Source organism: Ursus maritimus, unplaced genomic scaffold (genome assembly GCF_017311325.1).
Source record: "Ursus maritimus isolate PB19 unplaced genomic scaffold, ASM1731132v1 scaffold_12, whole genome shotgun sequence".
Classification (NCBI taxonomy): Eukaryota; Metazoa; Chordata; class Mammalia; order Carnivora; family Ursidae; genus Ursus; species Ursus maritimus.
Window position 1 is genome coordinate 14,074,757 of NW_024423564.1, and position 16,147 is coordinate 14,090,903.

Sequence of the window (16,147 nt, forward strand, 5' to 3'; positions counted from 1 at the left end):
TACTTTTGTGAACATACATACACCAAATTTTGATTTTTATCTTTCTCTATTTTCCTCAAAAAATGAAGAGGACAGAAATACAAAATAAACACAGTGAACTCGATTTTGTCTGGAATAGCACTTTAGGCTTAAGGGGTCTTAATGTTAATACCACTACCAGTGAACACTCTCCATGAGGACGTACACGCATTGTTCAAAATAAAAGGCAGGTGCAGGAATGTCACTAAAGTGTTGATCTAAGATCTGAACCTCCAACACAGTCGTTCATGACCCCTTACCCGTGTATTCTGGATAACAGATAGTTAGTGGACTCCTCTTTATTTTTTCCTCAAAAAGGTCTTTCTTGTTGAGGAAGAGAATGATTGAAGTGTCTGTAAACCATTTGTTGTTACAAATGCTGTCAAACAGTTTCATGCTTTCGTGCATTCGGTTCTGAGGGGGGAAAGAAAGGGTGTCAATAGCAAAAAGTAAAAGTGGATGAACTGTTAATGAAAAAACAGACCAACAAGTTTTAGAAGCACTGAATGGCACGCATGGGAACAAGCTAGACACTGATAACACAAAAGCTAAGTCAGTGCTCATTTTTGTAATTCTTGGAGGCTGGGAGGTGGGAAGAAGAGGACTTAATCCCGCCCACATACTCAATGCGCTGTCCTCTCTCTTAAGAAGTAGTAGGGCATGGATCAATATTTTAAAAGTCTAATCTCACAGGGAAAAAAATTAAGGAATCAAGATTTGGTTCAAGGCAAATGGATACACAAAATCTTCCTAAGAGTTATTTTCCACTTCCCGGATGCATTAAACAGGCTTTTTACCAGAAGATCCGACATACCATTTCCTCATCCTCAGCCAGAACAAGGTCATAATCACTGAGGGCCACACAGAAGATAATTGCTGTCACTCCCTCAAAACAGTGAATCCACTTTTTTCGTTCTGATCTTTGGCCACCTACATCAAACATCCTGAGTAAAGGGAAAGAATGCACAAATTCAGCAAGGTCACAAATACACCTCTCCCTAAACTGAAATGGTTAGGGAACCGCCCGCTATTGCATATTCAAAACCCCACTGATAACAGAAAAGACAAACAAGGAGCAGATAAAATGTAGTCAAACTAATACTCTGTGGTTAAAAGTAAAAGAGAACATGAGAAAATAAAATCTAAGAATAATGAAAACTCTCATTTTAGTAACTAGTTGCACCTCCTCTCTATCAGAGCTTGTACCAGGCGCGCCAAAAGTCAGCAGAATAAGCACAGAAATGGATTAAAGGAAGGAGGGGGGAGAAAAGACCAGAAAGACAAAGAGCTGAATACTACAACTTAAGGTAATAACAAGAATACTAACTAATATTTATTGTTCACCATGGTGCCAGACACGATCCTCAACACCGTCAGTACACTAACTCATCTGACCCTTACAACACTCCCGTAAGTACTACTATCTCCAGTCACAGATGAAGAAACTGAGGCACAGGTATGTTAAATGCCTAAAGGCACACTACTAACAAATGGGGACTGGGGCTCTGGACCCAGGCACTCTAACTCCAGTACCCAGGCTCTTAGCCATAACACCACTCTACCCTTCAAAATGCTTTACCTCTTTAGTTAAAAAGAACAATGAAAAAACAGAAATCTCCAACTTGCATTCTGCTTCCAAAATGTTTTCCTTACTTTTTAACTTTCTTTTTTTTTTAAATTGAGGTATGGTTGGGATATGTTTTCCTGACTTTAAGGAAAAAATATTTTGGAGATTAATTATGGGGAAAAAGTAAATTATATTTCAGGGTAGGGCTCTAAGAACCCAGTATCTAAAAACAAAACATAACCAGTATTTCCCAACGCTACGTCTTATTTGAACCTAATTAATAACAACAAAGCCTCAGCTGTTCATAAACTTTATGTTCCACTCCAGATTAGTTTTGTCCACCACTCCCTTCTGGGGGGCTCACTTGGTATCCTGCTCGACTGCTGTACTTCTGTCACCAGTGTCCTCATCTACTTCCTACAGTAAGAGGAACACCTGTCATGCTTTGTGTTGTAGCTGCTACCAGCGGCTGAGGAATTATGCACACAAATGAGTAGATACTCTGAAGAGAGATGTAGGTAGATGTCTGATGACGAGGACAAAATTTTAAAAGGTTAACTTTGCCAAGCTCGTTTAGTATATCAGATCTAAAGTGACTTGAGCTCTATTTCCAAAGAATTTTCCCCTAGACATTGAGAAAATAAGACATAAATGAGTAATTTCTCAATGTATGTTTGAAAGAGAATAGTCATCTTATCTCTTTATGACCCAGCCTTTTCTTTTAGTTGATCTAGCGGGGGTTTTTTTCAGCCTTTGGTCATGACACCTAGAATAATGTAACCACGAGCTGGTTTTAATACAGGGTCATATTACAGGTTTTAGGAAAGCGGACATCACCTGTATCACTATAGAAGTCTTTCAAGGGGAGACACATGCTAGTCCACCAATAATTTCAGTTTACCCCTCAGTTTTCTTCTACAAAGTCCATAAAACTAGTAGAATACTGTGACATCCCCAAGGGGGGCTTTTAGCACATATTAACATTCGCAATATAATTCACTAATAGATCAACATTTTATGGACGTTACCTCATAACTGAGAGGCAAGTAAGCAATTACACAATGCCTTGCATATAGTAGATGCTCAATAAATGTTTGAATAAATGGATAGTGGTTTTGCCTAGAGAGAAGAGGAAAAGGAAGAAGTGACAGTACTTCATAACAAGATATCTACATACCAACAATGAAGTGGGTGCAGCACTTTAACTAGATCTGGCTGTTGATCCGGACATAAGAAGACCAACAGGATTTACCCAACCAAAATCCAATCCATGACAACATCAACAAGAATGTTTCCCACACTAAATAAAGTTCGCCACACTTAATTATAAATGGATTATTAATCTTATAGTACACAAAAAGACATCTCATTCTTGTGGTTGCACAGGTAATAAATCCATTTGGCCTTTGCTACTCTAGTTAAATCAGTTCATCAGCGCTAAAGATAAGCAGCTCTTCTATTCTACAAATATTCAGCTGGACTATTTTCCTGCACCATGTTTCAGACCTGTTTTGGTTTATTAAGATTTCAAGACCTCAAGTGGTATCTAGTAATACCTAAACTCTGTGTGGATTTCACAAATCCCGTGAAGCAACTGTTTTCAGAGAAAAGAACACGGAGAAGCTCTGAGCTAGAAGTTACATTTGTGTGCGACAGTGCTGAGTATCACAGACCACACATGAGCGTAATAAGGCAGCTGGGACAAACATCATGTTAAAGGGGGAAAAGTTTACCGCTAATCTCAAAGGTCACAAAAGCAGAAAGCAGGAACCAAAGAGACGGTTATAATATTTACAAAAGACCATTAACACAGACACAAGCCGAAGCCTATTTTAGAATGACTAATGCTACTGGAAAGTCCTTTGTATTCGTGTACTAGAATTTTCTCTCTCTAAAACAACCACTTTTTATATGTCCTATTTCCCCAAAATACCTCTATCACCGTATCAATTTTCCATTCTATGCTACATTAAGAACTTAGTTGTACATGATACTGTGCACAAATCAGTCCAAGAGCCATGACAGTATTAGCTCCATTCCACTAACCCTACGTGCGCTTCAGTAAGGATCGACACTGGTGAGTAAAGCATTTCTATTTTAATATCAAAATGGCAGAACGAAGCCACATCACTAAGTATCTATCCTTAGCATTGTTGTTACCCTTCTAAACAACAAACATTCAATACCTGTTTTGACGATTCCAACAAAAAAGCAGCTGAAAAGAATAAAATTAAAAATAAAATAAATTGATAACCATATGATTATCTTTATTGATATTTACAATTTAATTTTGAATTCAAATTCCTCCAAATGGACAAAAGTATTTGATGCTATTTGGAGAAAGAAGAAAGGTCTGGGCCCCCCATTCGGTTAAAACATTCAAATACCGGCTGATGAATATGATGGTAGGTTTTCAAACCAAAGAATATTGCCTAGAGAAATTTTACCCTGATTAAGAGATATTTGTCTTTCGCACATCTAGCAAAAAGGTTAATGACTTACTTGAAGTATAGGTCTTTGAAGGTGAAATGCGTTTCCACAATGCCTGTGGTCTTCACTCTTGTCCGCAGGACATCTTGCTGAGTTGGAATGTAGTTGGTTTGGGATATTCTATCCAAATCATTTAGGTAACTAAATAAAACACACATTTATTTTTACCTGGTGAAGCCAACCATGTACACAGCAAATCAATAGCCTAAACTAGTTCCTTGTCAAAAGTAGATTCTGAACCTGTCACTAATGTGGCAGAAGAAAATCAGAGCTTCGGTATCACAGAAATGATAACGAGAAAAAGTGTGAATCGAGCATAGGACAATTAAAGCAGGTTCTATATCCGCTACACAAAAGTGGTTTTAATTCTACCAAAATTAAGCTGTGAAGGCCAATTAAAAGCAAACACATATGGAAATGTTATTCTTATTATAAAAAGACTTCTGGGGCGCCTGGCTGGCTTAGTCAGTAGAACATGTGACTCCTGATCTCGGGTTGTGAGTTCAAGCCCCATGTTGGGTGTAAAGATTACTTAAAAATAAAAAATCTTGAAAAAATAAAAAATCTTGGAGAGAAAAAAAAAAGATTCCTGAAACTTGATGCTAAATACTGAATCAACTGTGTACTGCACAGTACAAAAACCAAACCACACCAAAAGCCCTCAGACATTTAAAGTTAATGGGTCATTTGTATGTTCTGACATTTGATAGAGGACATTCGAGAATGGTGTTTGAATTACTAAAATTAAAACAAGAACTATGTTCAATAAGAATGAGTATTTCCTGTTTTCATTCATGAAACAGAAAAACTGTGTGTGTTTTTTAAATCTAACTCAAAAACAAATTGTAAATACTTCCAAAGAAATTTAATGTATTCAGTGAAATAATTAAAAGACTGCTTCAAAGCTAAATTAATTTTTTTAAAGCTAAACTAAATTTTTGGTAATTTCAGGATTCCTAAAGATTTTTTTGATACAAAACTGAAGAACGGGTGAATAAGTGAATCATTAACAAGCTTCTATAAAACTAAGTACTACCATTAATGTTAAGGAATCAGTCAAGCCTTGATCAAACATTATGGGAAAAAAAAGACCTCTATCTATATATCACATGTTCTCTGGTGTAAAGGGTTCAGAGCTTAATGAATGTATGATAAAACAACAACAACAACAACAACATAGCTTTCATGACTATTGGGAGAATTAACTGAAACCACCAACATATGCAACTAAAAATATTAAAAAACGGGCAAGAATCCTGAAATGTTTCTAAGGTTAAGTATTCATTTCAAAAATAACTAAGTTTTTCAAATATAATTTAACTCCTTCCTATAACAACTTAAACAAGAATGAAGGATAGGCAAATAGAATATTGGAGAAAACCTTAATGCTTAAAAGTGCCCCAATTAGTACAGAGATAGTTACTACGAAGAACTCACCAAGTTCCCAAAAGGCACATTAAAAAGTACATTCTGAATATAGGTCTTTATAAATAAACACGTTGTAAAAGAAGCAAAATAGGATAGCATGTAATAGCCTCTTTCAAGTATTAATCACAAATTCTCTCAAACTATGTAACACTTAAGAGAATTTCTTTGACAAACAGATGCTTTGACTTCCTTCCAAGACTCAACATTCTCTTTCGGTACAAAGTCTACTATTGTAATCTGGCAAAAGATTTATTAGTGGTGACTGGTACCAGAGAAATCCATAGTGCAGCCCAGCCACAGAGCTGGGTGCATACAAAGGGATATCACAATTCTAATTTCCCTCACTAGCTGGCAATTAATGCAAAGTCCTTATGCAGAGGGAACTGCACTGGAAGAGATCCAGGACCCAGCTGCAAAAGATTTCTCTCCTCTTTCACTTACTTATTATAAACTACCATGGAGCTACTTTTCATGGTGCCAATTCTCCCGTTTATATTCCAATATACAATGTTTTTCTCCAAGTCGTACAAAATGACCAAGGGCTATGTAAACCTAAACTGAAACCATCTTTACAAGGGATGCTACAGACTTCTAAGAGCGTCTGTTACTTAAATGTTTTGTTAAGGATAGACCCTAAACTTCCTTAGGGTCACCAAATTGTTTTCTGTTATGGGAAAATTAAATTACTTACTATGAAGCAGAATCATTGAGCTGATACTCCCGGGATCTGCTGAAGCAAGCTTGCACCCCGCCGTCCCGCCATAACCGTTTAATCACTCCCGCTAGTTCTGGAGTCATGACCCCTTCTTCGGCACTGCCGGCCAGAACAAATAATTGCCGGGCGTCATCCTGAAGACAGCAGTTAAGAAAGAGAGACAAATGATTCTCCACTTCTTAAAGACTTGACAAGAATCTCTCTAAAACACAAGCACCTTACACTTTTCATTATTTTAAGAGAAGTATTAGAGAGACCTTTCCGGGCAAGGCAGTGTGAGAGAATTTACAATGAAGTCGTTCCCCCTACTCACTCCACTGTAGGTAGAAGTGCAGAGCTGAGCTGACGAATGATTTCAGTCCCCCACCACATACCACCATCTCCTAAAAAGATCTCTTTTGACTGGCCTACTACAAATCTCCACCCGGCTTACTCATGATTTTTAAAGATTTTATTTATTTGACACGGGGTGGGGGCAGGCAGAGGGAGAGGGAGAAGCTGACAAGGGCGGATCCCAGGACTGGGGGATCATGACCTGAGCCGAAGGCAGATGCTTAACTGACTGAGCCATCCAGGCACCCCTACTCATGATTTTTTGACAGAAAAACTGATCTGTGAGATAGGCACATGTGACACATTCCCATTCTACAAAGGAAGCCTACAATAAAAATAGAGATGAAAAAACTAGCATGTAAGAGGTAAAGTCTAAACACGTCAGAGGGAGTAAAATATTAATAGAGTTTAAGGAAAAAGTGTTCTCTTCTTTCCCCTTCTGCTCAGACAGAGGAACAGGAAGAAGAGGAGACTGAGTTATTTAAGAAGTCTGGAAGCCTAGTGAGGGAAATAAATCCCTCAGAGAAAAATTCAGTTTCTAGATTCCCCAAGGAATAACAGTCCTCTAAATAAGAGGTAGGGGGGGAGACAGTAAGAGGAAAAGAAAGTTAAGAAAAGATTTGATCAAAATTCATGGTCAAAAAGCTTTGTAAGTGGCTACAGTTTTTAAACCTAAAATGTAAAGAGGACAGAAAAGGGCTATGAGAACTCTGATTATTTTGCTTTATTCTACCCACCCTTACTTGTCAGATAGTTTAAAAATAAACCCAGGTCTCAAGGAAGGAAAGGAAAAAAGGGAAGGGAGAAGGGAAGGGAAGAAGGGAGAAAAGAAAAGAACAGAACAGAGAAGAAAAGAGAAGAACTAGCAAGCAAAAAGCGTTTCCAACCACAGGTGACATCACAACCCAAAACTCCTAAGACTCATGTGTTCCCAAAACTCATGCACTCACGTAGGCAAAACAAACAAAACTAACCATTGTGCACTCTAGTTAATGCTGCCAAAGTCAGGGTCTCAGCCAAGTAATAGCCCTCCTTTATAAGGTGCTTTCCTGCATTTTTTCTAGTAATACTTTATGTCCATCCCTCTCTAAGAAACTTCATCTAACATCTATATTCCCCTCTTCTCCTTTCAGGGATAAAAATTTTAAATAAAGGAATAAATGACTGAGGAAAGTTGAAAAATTACATCAATTGGCAAACATACTCAATATTGAGCATGTCCTTCTATGTATGTAGTATAGTGCTTTAACATGTGAAGACTTTATAGTCCATTCTGAAATTTGAACTAAACTCATACAGCTATTCAAAAGCCTCAATAAGCATTACTTTTTTAATAGCACAATTCTAATTTTAGAAACTTTAAAATGGAGAGAGAGCTATTGCTACATATTTCTGCTGTCCTGCCTTGTAAACAGTTTTAAGCGGAAGCACTTTTCCCTTACCACTTAATCTCTTCCACTGACCTACTTCTGCTTCTCCACAATAAACCCTCTAATAGGCCTTTAAGGAGGCCCCTCTTTACAATGAAATTCGCACCTCCACCCTTAAGCAGACATGAAAAAACCACCTACCCCTCATCTGGCTCTGTTCTTGTCCATTCACTCTCTAACCAACCATAAGAAACTAGACAAGGGTAAGTGAGGAATTATAAACAGAAACCCCTACATATGGAGGGTAAAAAAAAGAAAGTTCAAAAAATTACGTAGGGTTGTAGATTAGGATGGGTGGATGCTGGAAAGCTAGGTGATTCAGGAGGCCTAACAGGAATTAAGGAGATGGTGACTGCATCTGGTGATATAGGAGTGTTAGGACCCAAAGATGAACGACATTCATTTGATAAAGGGAAGAAATGAAAGGAGGAGGGATGCTATGGTCTGAATGTTTGTGTCCCTCCAAAACTCGTATGTTGAAATCGCAAGGCCCAATGTCATAGTATTAGGAGATGGAGCCTTGGGGAGGTACTACAGTCATGAGGGTGGAGGCCCCATGAATGGGATTAGTGCCCTTATAAAAGGGACTCTAGAGAGCTCCCTTCTCCTTCTGCCATGTGAGGACACAGAGAGAAGCCTACAACTGAACAGGGCCCTCGCCCGACCATGGTAGCCCTCTGATCTCAGACTTCCAGCCCCAATAAGTCTGCACAATAAATGTCTGTTGTTTATAATCTACTAAGTCTGTGGTATTTTGTTACAGGTTGCAACTGGATGAAGACAAAATGTCAACTGTATTGGTGACAAAGTAGTGTGAGGACCCAAACATTAATAATAACCAATCTGACAATGGAAAGAAAAGAAAGGAGGAGGGATGATCAAGAAATATAAAGGGGAACACATGGTGAGAAATAAAAAAGGAAGAAATGAAGAGAAGGCATAAATAACTGAGACAGAGAAAAAGCCAACAAACAGAGGGAAGGGACTAAATACAGTAGCATCGACCAGTTATTGGATTGGGCGAACGAGACAGACACACAGAATCAGGTGACAGAGAGGGATGAGGACAGGGAATAAAATAAGAACACTGGAGAGAGCTGGGGGCAGGGGAGGGCAGAGGGAAGAAAGGAAAAGAAGGAAAGAAAGGCAGGAGGTAGAGAAAGGATGGAAAGATGTAGACAGAAATGTGTTAACATTCTTGCATTCGTTATCCTATTTCCCCCTCCCAGAGGCTTAGAAAAACAAAGTCTCTAATTGTGATATACCTTTTTTTACAAAAACATAAAAGTCATGCCTCCCATATTTCCTTATCCCCTCTTCTGCTGCTCTTCTCTTCAATCATTTCACAGTCCTTACCCCGGCTCCTCTTCCCTTATTCCACTTCTAGGATTCCCAGTCGAATACCATCCAATTATAACCATCCTCTTGTGACTTTTTTCCCATCAACAATTTCCCCACTTGTTTACTGAATATTAACGTGCATTAATAATAGCTTGTTAATTGATAAACCAAGAGCAGCTCAGAGTTCCTAAGCTACTTCACAGACACATAGACTTTGCCTTTCCAGGCAGCCTCCCCAAGTCAACCCCTTTTACTATCCACAGCACCTAAGAACGACTCTCTGAACACAGCTGACAACTCCCTTAGTTCTAGGAAATCATTCTACACATTCCCAGCCTTCTCTTAGAGTACAGCTGGCGGTATAAAAGATCTCCTGCCTTCATTTGGCCCTCTCCCACTGTATCAAACATCCTAATTAACAAACGAGAACTTCATGTGCACTAAGTATTATGATTCATCAACACAGCTTTTGAATATCTGACATGTGCAAGAATTACCCTAGGACATGGTATAATCCAGTTGTATAGGTTCTAGTCCAACGTAGTACAGGGATAGAGTATTTTTGAATACCTAAAAACTGTCCCTAAAATTTTGACTTAGTGTTCTTGTCCTTCTCAAGTGTATTTTGGGAGACTGATATTTGCCTTTTATCTTTACACTGAAGAAAGCAGAGCTACCTCTTTTAGATTATCTCAATTTACTAACATTTACTACCATAAAATAAGATCACGCTATAAAAGTGGTGAATAAAAAACGGCTGTCACAGAAACCTACAGGATATTCAACACAATCCCATTTCCTTGACTCTTCTTTGTGGTGGTAATCTAGTAACCCCTAGAGCACATTGCTGATACTTCTCAAATGAGCACACGGTACTTTGCCACTTTTTACCTTGTTGTTTAAATTCATTTCCCTAAAACATGAAGCAAATTTTGCGTTAACTGCATCTACTAAAAGCAAGCAAGTGAAGAAGAAATGAGAAACACTTACTGCTCTGGCAGCTTCCCCAAAGTCAATCTTTAGCCGTCCCATGGCTCTTATGATTGCAATGATGGACTGGATAGTATTGCTGTAGACAACTACTTTATATTGTTTACATTCTTCCTCTGAATAGCCATCCTCATGAATGATTCTTTAAAAAGAAAACACACAAATCATTACCACGGACCTAAAATAATGGTACTATGGACTTTCATGCATTACGAGGAAATGTAGTTTTACAAAAGGTCATGTTGTTCCAACTTACTTCATCTGTTTCACGATGGTACTTTTACCAGATTCTCCAGCACCTGAAAGAAAAGTAAACCAGACTTTGAATTCCCTTGCAATCAAACATGAAGCATGAAATCAACATGAGCGATAATCCTAGATTATGGAAACCACAGGTCCTAGGGAAAACTCTAAGCTACTACTAAGCTTTCCTATTAGAGTTTTTTTACTTTAACATAATTCAGCAAACAAATATCATTAACTAGAAGTAGCCCAGAACCTACTCGATATCATTTGTGTAAAGTAGGCATGCTCAAGCAGATATGGCAACATAAACACCTCTAGGAACTCGACCTCTACATGAAATATCATGATATAGAAACTGAACATAGGCAAAAATGAAATGATTCCTTTTTGGCCTATTTGCTTTTATTAATTTCTCTGTCAATATCCATGGATCTGAGGAATGTTCCAAGAGCAATCCTCTCAACCATGTGACCAGAGTTCAAAATAGAACCAGAGGAGCCGTTGTCCCCACTGCTTTTTCACTGCATACGCTCTCAAGACCACATTTCCCTCATCTGTCAGCGGGACCACTTTAATGATCACCCATGTCCGATCAGCCCTCGGAACTCCTTGACGGTTCACCTGCATTTCCCTAGTCAATTCATTCTCCCACCTTCCAAAATGCCTATTTCACACCACTCCTCTCTCTCTCAAACCTTACACACTCCTTCCCGCTTCTGATTCTCACCTGATGATCCTGCCTCTCTTTTACTGGAAAAATTAAAGCACTCAAAAACCAAATCCACCAATCTATCTGTACCCACCACTAATATTCCCTACCTTCATCAATGGATGAAGGGTCCCTGCCAGTGTCTAAGACTAATCCCTCCAATTGTGCCCTAAACCACCTAACTTTACCTACTCAACATCTTGGCTACTTCCCACTGGGGAACTCTCATTAGTATACAAACTTGCTCACTGCATTATCTTCCATTTTAAATCAACGCACACACCCACTCCAACCTTTCCTTGACTCCACACATACTCCTCTAACTACCACTCTATTTTCTCTCTTCCTCTTTATAGAAAAACCCCCTCTGAGTTGTCTATACTCATGTTCTCCAATTCTGTACCTCCAATTCTCTCCTTAACCCTCTCCAATCAGATACTCATATCCACCACTCTAACTGAAACCACTTCTCATGGTCTCCAACAACTTCCATTTTAACAAACCCATTGATTAATTCCAGGTCCTCATCTTACTCTGCTTACTCCTGAACAGAATTTGTCCAATGATGACTTCTCCCCTTGCAATGTTTTCTTCACTGGACAGGCTTCCAGACCCCACATCCTCCTGGTTGGAACCCTACCCCACTCCTCAGTCTCCTCCCTCCTGTCTCTGAATCTTAAAGGTTGTACTATTTGAGCACTCCTTCCTTGGGCCCTTTTCTCTACCTATATTCATTCCCTAGGTCATCTCATCTAATAACCTGGTCTTAAACACCATTCATCAACTGATAGTAATAGTTAGTATCTAGTGTATACTGCACGCCTGTTCTGTTCTAAGCACTTCGCTTTTATTAATTCATTTAATCCTCACAATAACCTGGTGAGGCAAACACTTATTATCTCCATTTTACAGGTGAGGTAAATGAAGCAGAGAGATGCTAAGTTAACCTGTCCACAATTAAAGTCAGTAAGTGGCAAAGCTGAAATCTGTATTCACACAGTTTGGCTCCAAAGTTGTTGTATACTGCCTCTAGGCCAATGATTTCCAAATTGCTATCTCTAACCTTGGCTCCAGAGTCATACATCTAAACCACCTACCCGATAAATCTCATTCGATTTCTAAGAGGCATCTCAAACTTAAATGCCCAAAATTGAGTTACTGTTTCCCCATCCTTACCCCCAAACCAGCCCTGCTCCACCCTGTTTTCTTATCTCAGTAAATACCAGCACTCACGCAGTTGCTCAGGCCAAAAATAGTAGGTCACATGTAACTAATATACAAATGGAATGCCAGTACCAATATCAAATATTAATAAAGCTTAATTTTTTAAAAAATAAGTATAAATATGGTTGTAACTGTTTCTTCTTGCACCACATGGATCATCATGAACACAATGGAAAGCACAAGCCTAGATCACTGTTGAAGCTTCCTAAATGGTCTGCTGCTTGGGACCTTGCCTTTCCTATGGCTAGTTTTCCACTCAGTAGCTGCACTGAACTTTGTAAAAAATCAAATCATGTCACAACTCTCCCTCCAGGTTTGGACTACACAGGTCCACTTATACACGACTTTTTTTTTTTCCGATAAATACAGTACAGTATTGTAATATTTTCTTCATAAGTTTCTTTTCTCTAGCTCACTTTATTATAAGAATGCAATATATGATACATATACAAAATATATGCTAACTGACTATATTATGGTAAGACTTCCAATCAACAGTAGGCTATTAGTTAAATTTTGGGCGGGGAGTCAAAAAGTTACACAAAGATTTTCCAGTATGTGGGGTGGGGGGGGGCGTTGGCACCCCTAATTCCATGTCTTATGTCAACTGTACACTCAAAATTAAATCCATGGGCAATAAGGTCAAACACATGCTCTGGCCCCTGCCTATCGCTTCACCCTCAATTCCTATCATTCTCCACTTCATTCTCTCTGCTCTTGTCAGACCAGTTTTCTTGCCTTTCTTCCAACATACCAAACTGGTTCTCAATGAGCTAGATCCTGACTCATGCTCTTTGCCATTTACTATTCCTTCTGCCTGGAGTAACTTTTTACAAGATTTTCTTCTTCCCTCAAAACACCCTCCTGCCCTGACTAATCTATCTAAATAGTCCCCACCCCATCATACTCTCTCTCCTCACTCTAGGTTATATTTTTTCAAAGCACTTATATCACTTCTTCGCGTTAAAATCTGCTCATTTCCTATCTCACTAAAATATAAACCCCATAAAGGTTTATTCATCCCTGTATTCCCAGGGCCTAGAACTGGGCGTGACATAAATAGGCTAGGCAAGTAAGTACTGTTGAATAGATACATCACTAATGCTTAATTAGCATGATCCTTTACTAAATATTTCTCAACTCTATCAACCAAAACTGTTAGTTAAAATAAAATTCAAATAATTTAAAAATCCCAGGCATCTACATTTTTACAGACTCAAAAAGGGAATCTCTATTTCACTTTATCTCTGCTCTTATCATCTAATAATAATCAGAGGTAGCACTGAATATTTATGTAACACACAAAGAACTTTTTAATGATACCGTTAGAAAGAAGTGCTATCTCCAGGGGCACCTGGGTGGTTCAGTTGTTTGAGCAGCCAACTCTTAATTTTGGCTCAGGTCATGATCTCAGGGTCCTGGGACTGTGCCCTGCACCCTGTCCAGCTCTGTGCTCAGTAAGGAGTCTGCTTGAGGGTTCTCTCCCTCTCCCTCTGCCCCTCACCCACTCGCCTGCCTGTGTGCCTGCTTTCTTTCTCTCTCAAATAAATCTTTTAAAAAAGTGCTTTCTCCCACACATAGCTACCAAAAAACAAAACAAAACAAAACAAAAAAACCTGATTCAATTCTGGAGAATACAAAAGCATACCAGCTATATTTTATTTTATTTATTTATTTTTTTTTTTTTTAAGATTTTATTTATTTATGTGACAGAGAGACAGCCAGCGAGAGAGGGAACACAGCAGGGGGAGTGGGAGAGGAAGAAGCAGGCTCCCAACAGAGGAGCCCGATGTGGGACTTGATCCCGGAACGCCAGGATCACGCCCTGAGCCGAAGGCAGACGCTTTAACGACTGCGCTACCCAGGCGCCCCCCAGCTATATTTTAAACACTAGTTTAAAACACAGAATTTCCAGATGATCCCATGTTAGCACCGACTACTAAATTTACTAGGAAAAACAGAGATTAATGAAGTAATGTTCATCATTCTTTTACATATTGAAAACAGGATTCCTACCATTTACGCTGCACTGAGTGAAATAATCAATGAGTCTATTATCCTCAGAATCAATTTCTACCCATCTCATTAAGTTCTATCCTATGAAGGTGCTGATTTCAAAGTATGTTGCCCTGCCTCTCTCATATTTTTTCAAGGTTCCCTGAAAAAATGTCAGTTTGTTCTTCTCTTTACTATCACACCACATATATTCACCCAAGCTTTTACTAGACATCCAGTTTCACCTCTTAAAGGCACCTCTTATTGACCACAGAACTAAATATAAGATTTATCTTATTGAGTGTTCCAGGGCATTTTATAGAAAAAAAAGAATGAATTACCAAAAAAAAAAAAAAAATCGCTTTACATCAAAAGTCTTTGACCCATTCAGCTTCCAGATCTGCAAAAGTGCCACCGTCTTACCTTTCTTCTAAGTACGAAATCTAAGAATCATCTGGAACCCACTTACTCTTCTCTCCTTACATCAAGCTGTAATAAAATCTCTCTTCTTATGCATTTCTCAAATTAATCCTTTCTACTCTTCACATGGCTGAGCCTGACACTGCGCCTACTGTAATGTTACTGCTGTAATTTTCTCAAACTTCCAGCTCAAAGCCCCTCTTCTTTCTTATAATTTCCAAAAGGCACTAATAATTCTGTAATATTTTCTATAACCCTTTCTTATTAGGTCTGAACTCTCCATTTTTACTTCAATCTGTGCTCCAATGCTTTGGTACTAAGTTCCCTCTCTAATAACATCTCGCTCTTAGGTTTTAAACTGCTTCCCACGTCTCATCTCCCTCTCCCAATACATACTATGTGATCTCTGGAACTTCCTAATTTTTTTTTACATCTTTTAATCTATCTTCCTTCAAAATTCATCACAAATTTAAGGAGAGAATCATCTGACCATCGTCAATCTACCAGGGTAGTAATATTACGGAAACAAAGAATGGCATGGATACGAAGGAACTGCAAAGATACAACCTATGGCTTGGACAGGGAGGAACTGATGATGACTCTAGGAAGGAGGGAAGGAAATGGGCAGGGGATAGGATTTATACAAGAAAAAAAGTCTGAAAGGTCCCCAAAACAGGAGAGAATGGAATCAATTCAACTTAGAAGACTCATCCTTAAAACAAAATATATCTAAAGGACATCCTATATAAAGAAGAAGAAAGGATGAAGGGGGAAGGTATAGAGATTTTTGAGAGAGAGAAAGGAGAGAAAGAGCCAAGTTAGATGGTCTTCTCAATGAAAGAAGGCAGGCAATCTGCAGAGGATGATGGGGTAGAATTAATTTTTCTTATTAACAATCAAATAGGGGCGCCTGGAAGGCTCAGTCAGTTAAACGTCTGCCTTCAGCTCAAGTCATGATCCCAGGACCCTGGGATGGAATGCCAAGGCAGGCGCCCTGCTCAGTGGAGATCCCTCTGCCACTCCTCCTGCTGTGCTCGCTTGCTCTCTCTCTCCCCCATATAAATAAACAAAATCTAAAAAAAAAAAAAAAAAAAAAAAACAAGCAAACAATCAAACAGAATGATTAAGAAGTATGTGTGCAGGCAAGTATGATCACCAACAAGGTCAGATAAAAAAATAATTCACCAGTACATACTCTACTACTGTACTTTCATTTTTAAGGAGCTCCTGCAGAGCAGGCA

At 38.8% G+C, this 16,147-nt stretch overlaps 1 protein-coding gene across 1 annotated transcript in view; it reads right to left on the reverse strand.

Annotated features, from left to right (window-relative positions):
• GNAI3 (G protein subunit alpha i3) overlaps nt 1-16,147 on the reverse strand; it is a 35,806-nt gene that overhangs the window by 4,739 nt on the left and 14,920 nt on the right. The window contains exons 2-7 of the mRNA XM_008704020.2: nt 10,569-10,611; nt 10,313-10,454; nt 6,195-6,352; nt 4,088-4,216; nt 833-962; nt 279-432 (exon numbers count right to left, since the gene is read on the reverse strand). Of these exons, the coding sequence (XP_008702242.1) occupies nt 279-432; nt 833-962; nt 4,088-4,216; nt 6,195-6,352; nt 10,313-10,454; nt 10,569-10,611 (756 nt within the window). The remainder of the gene's footprint in view (nt 1-278; nt 433-832; nt 963-4,087; nt 4,217-6,194; nt 6,353-10,312; nt 10,455-10,568; nt 10,612-16,147) is intronic.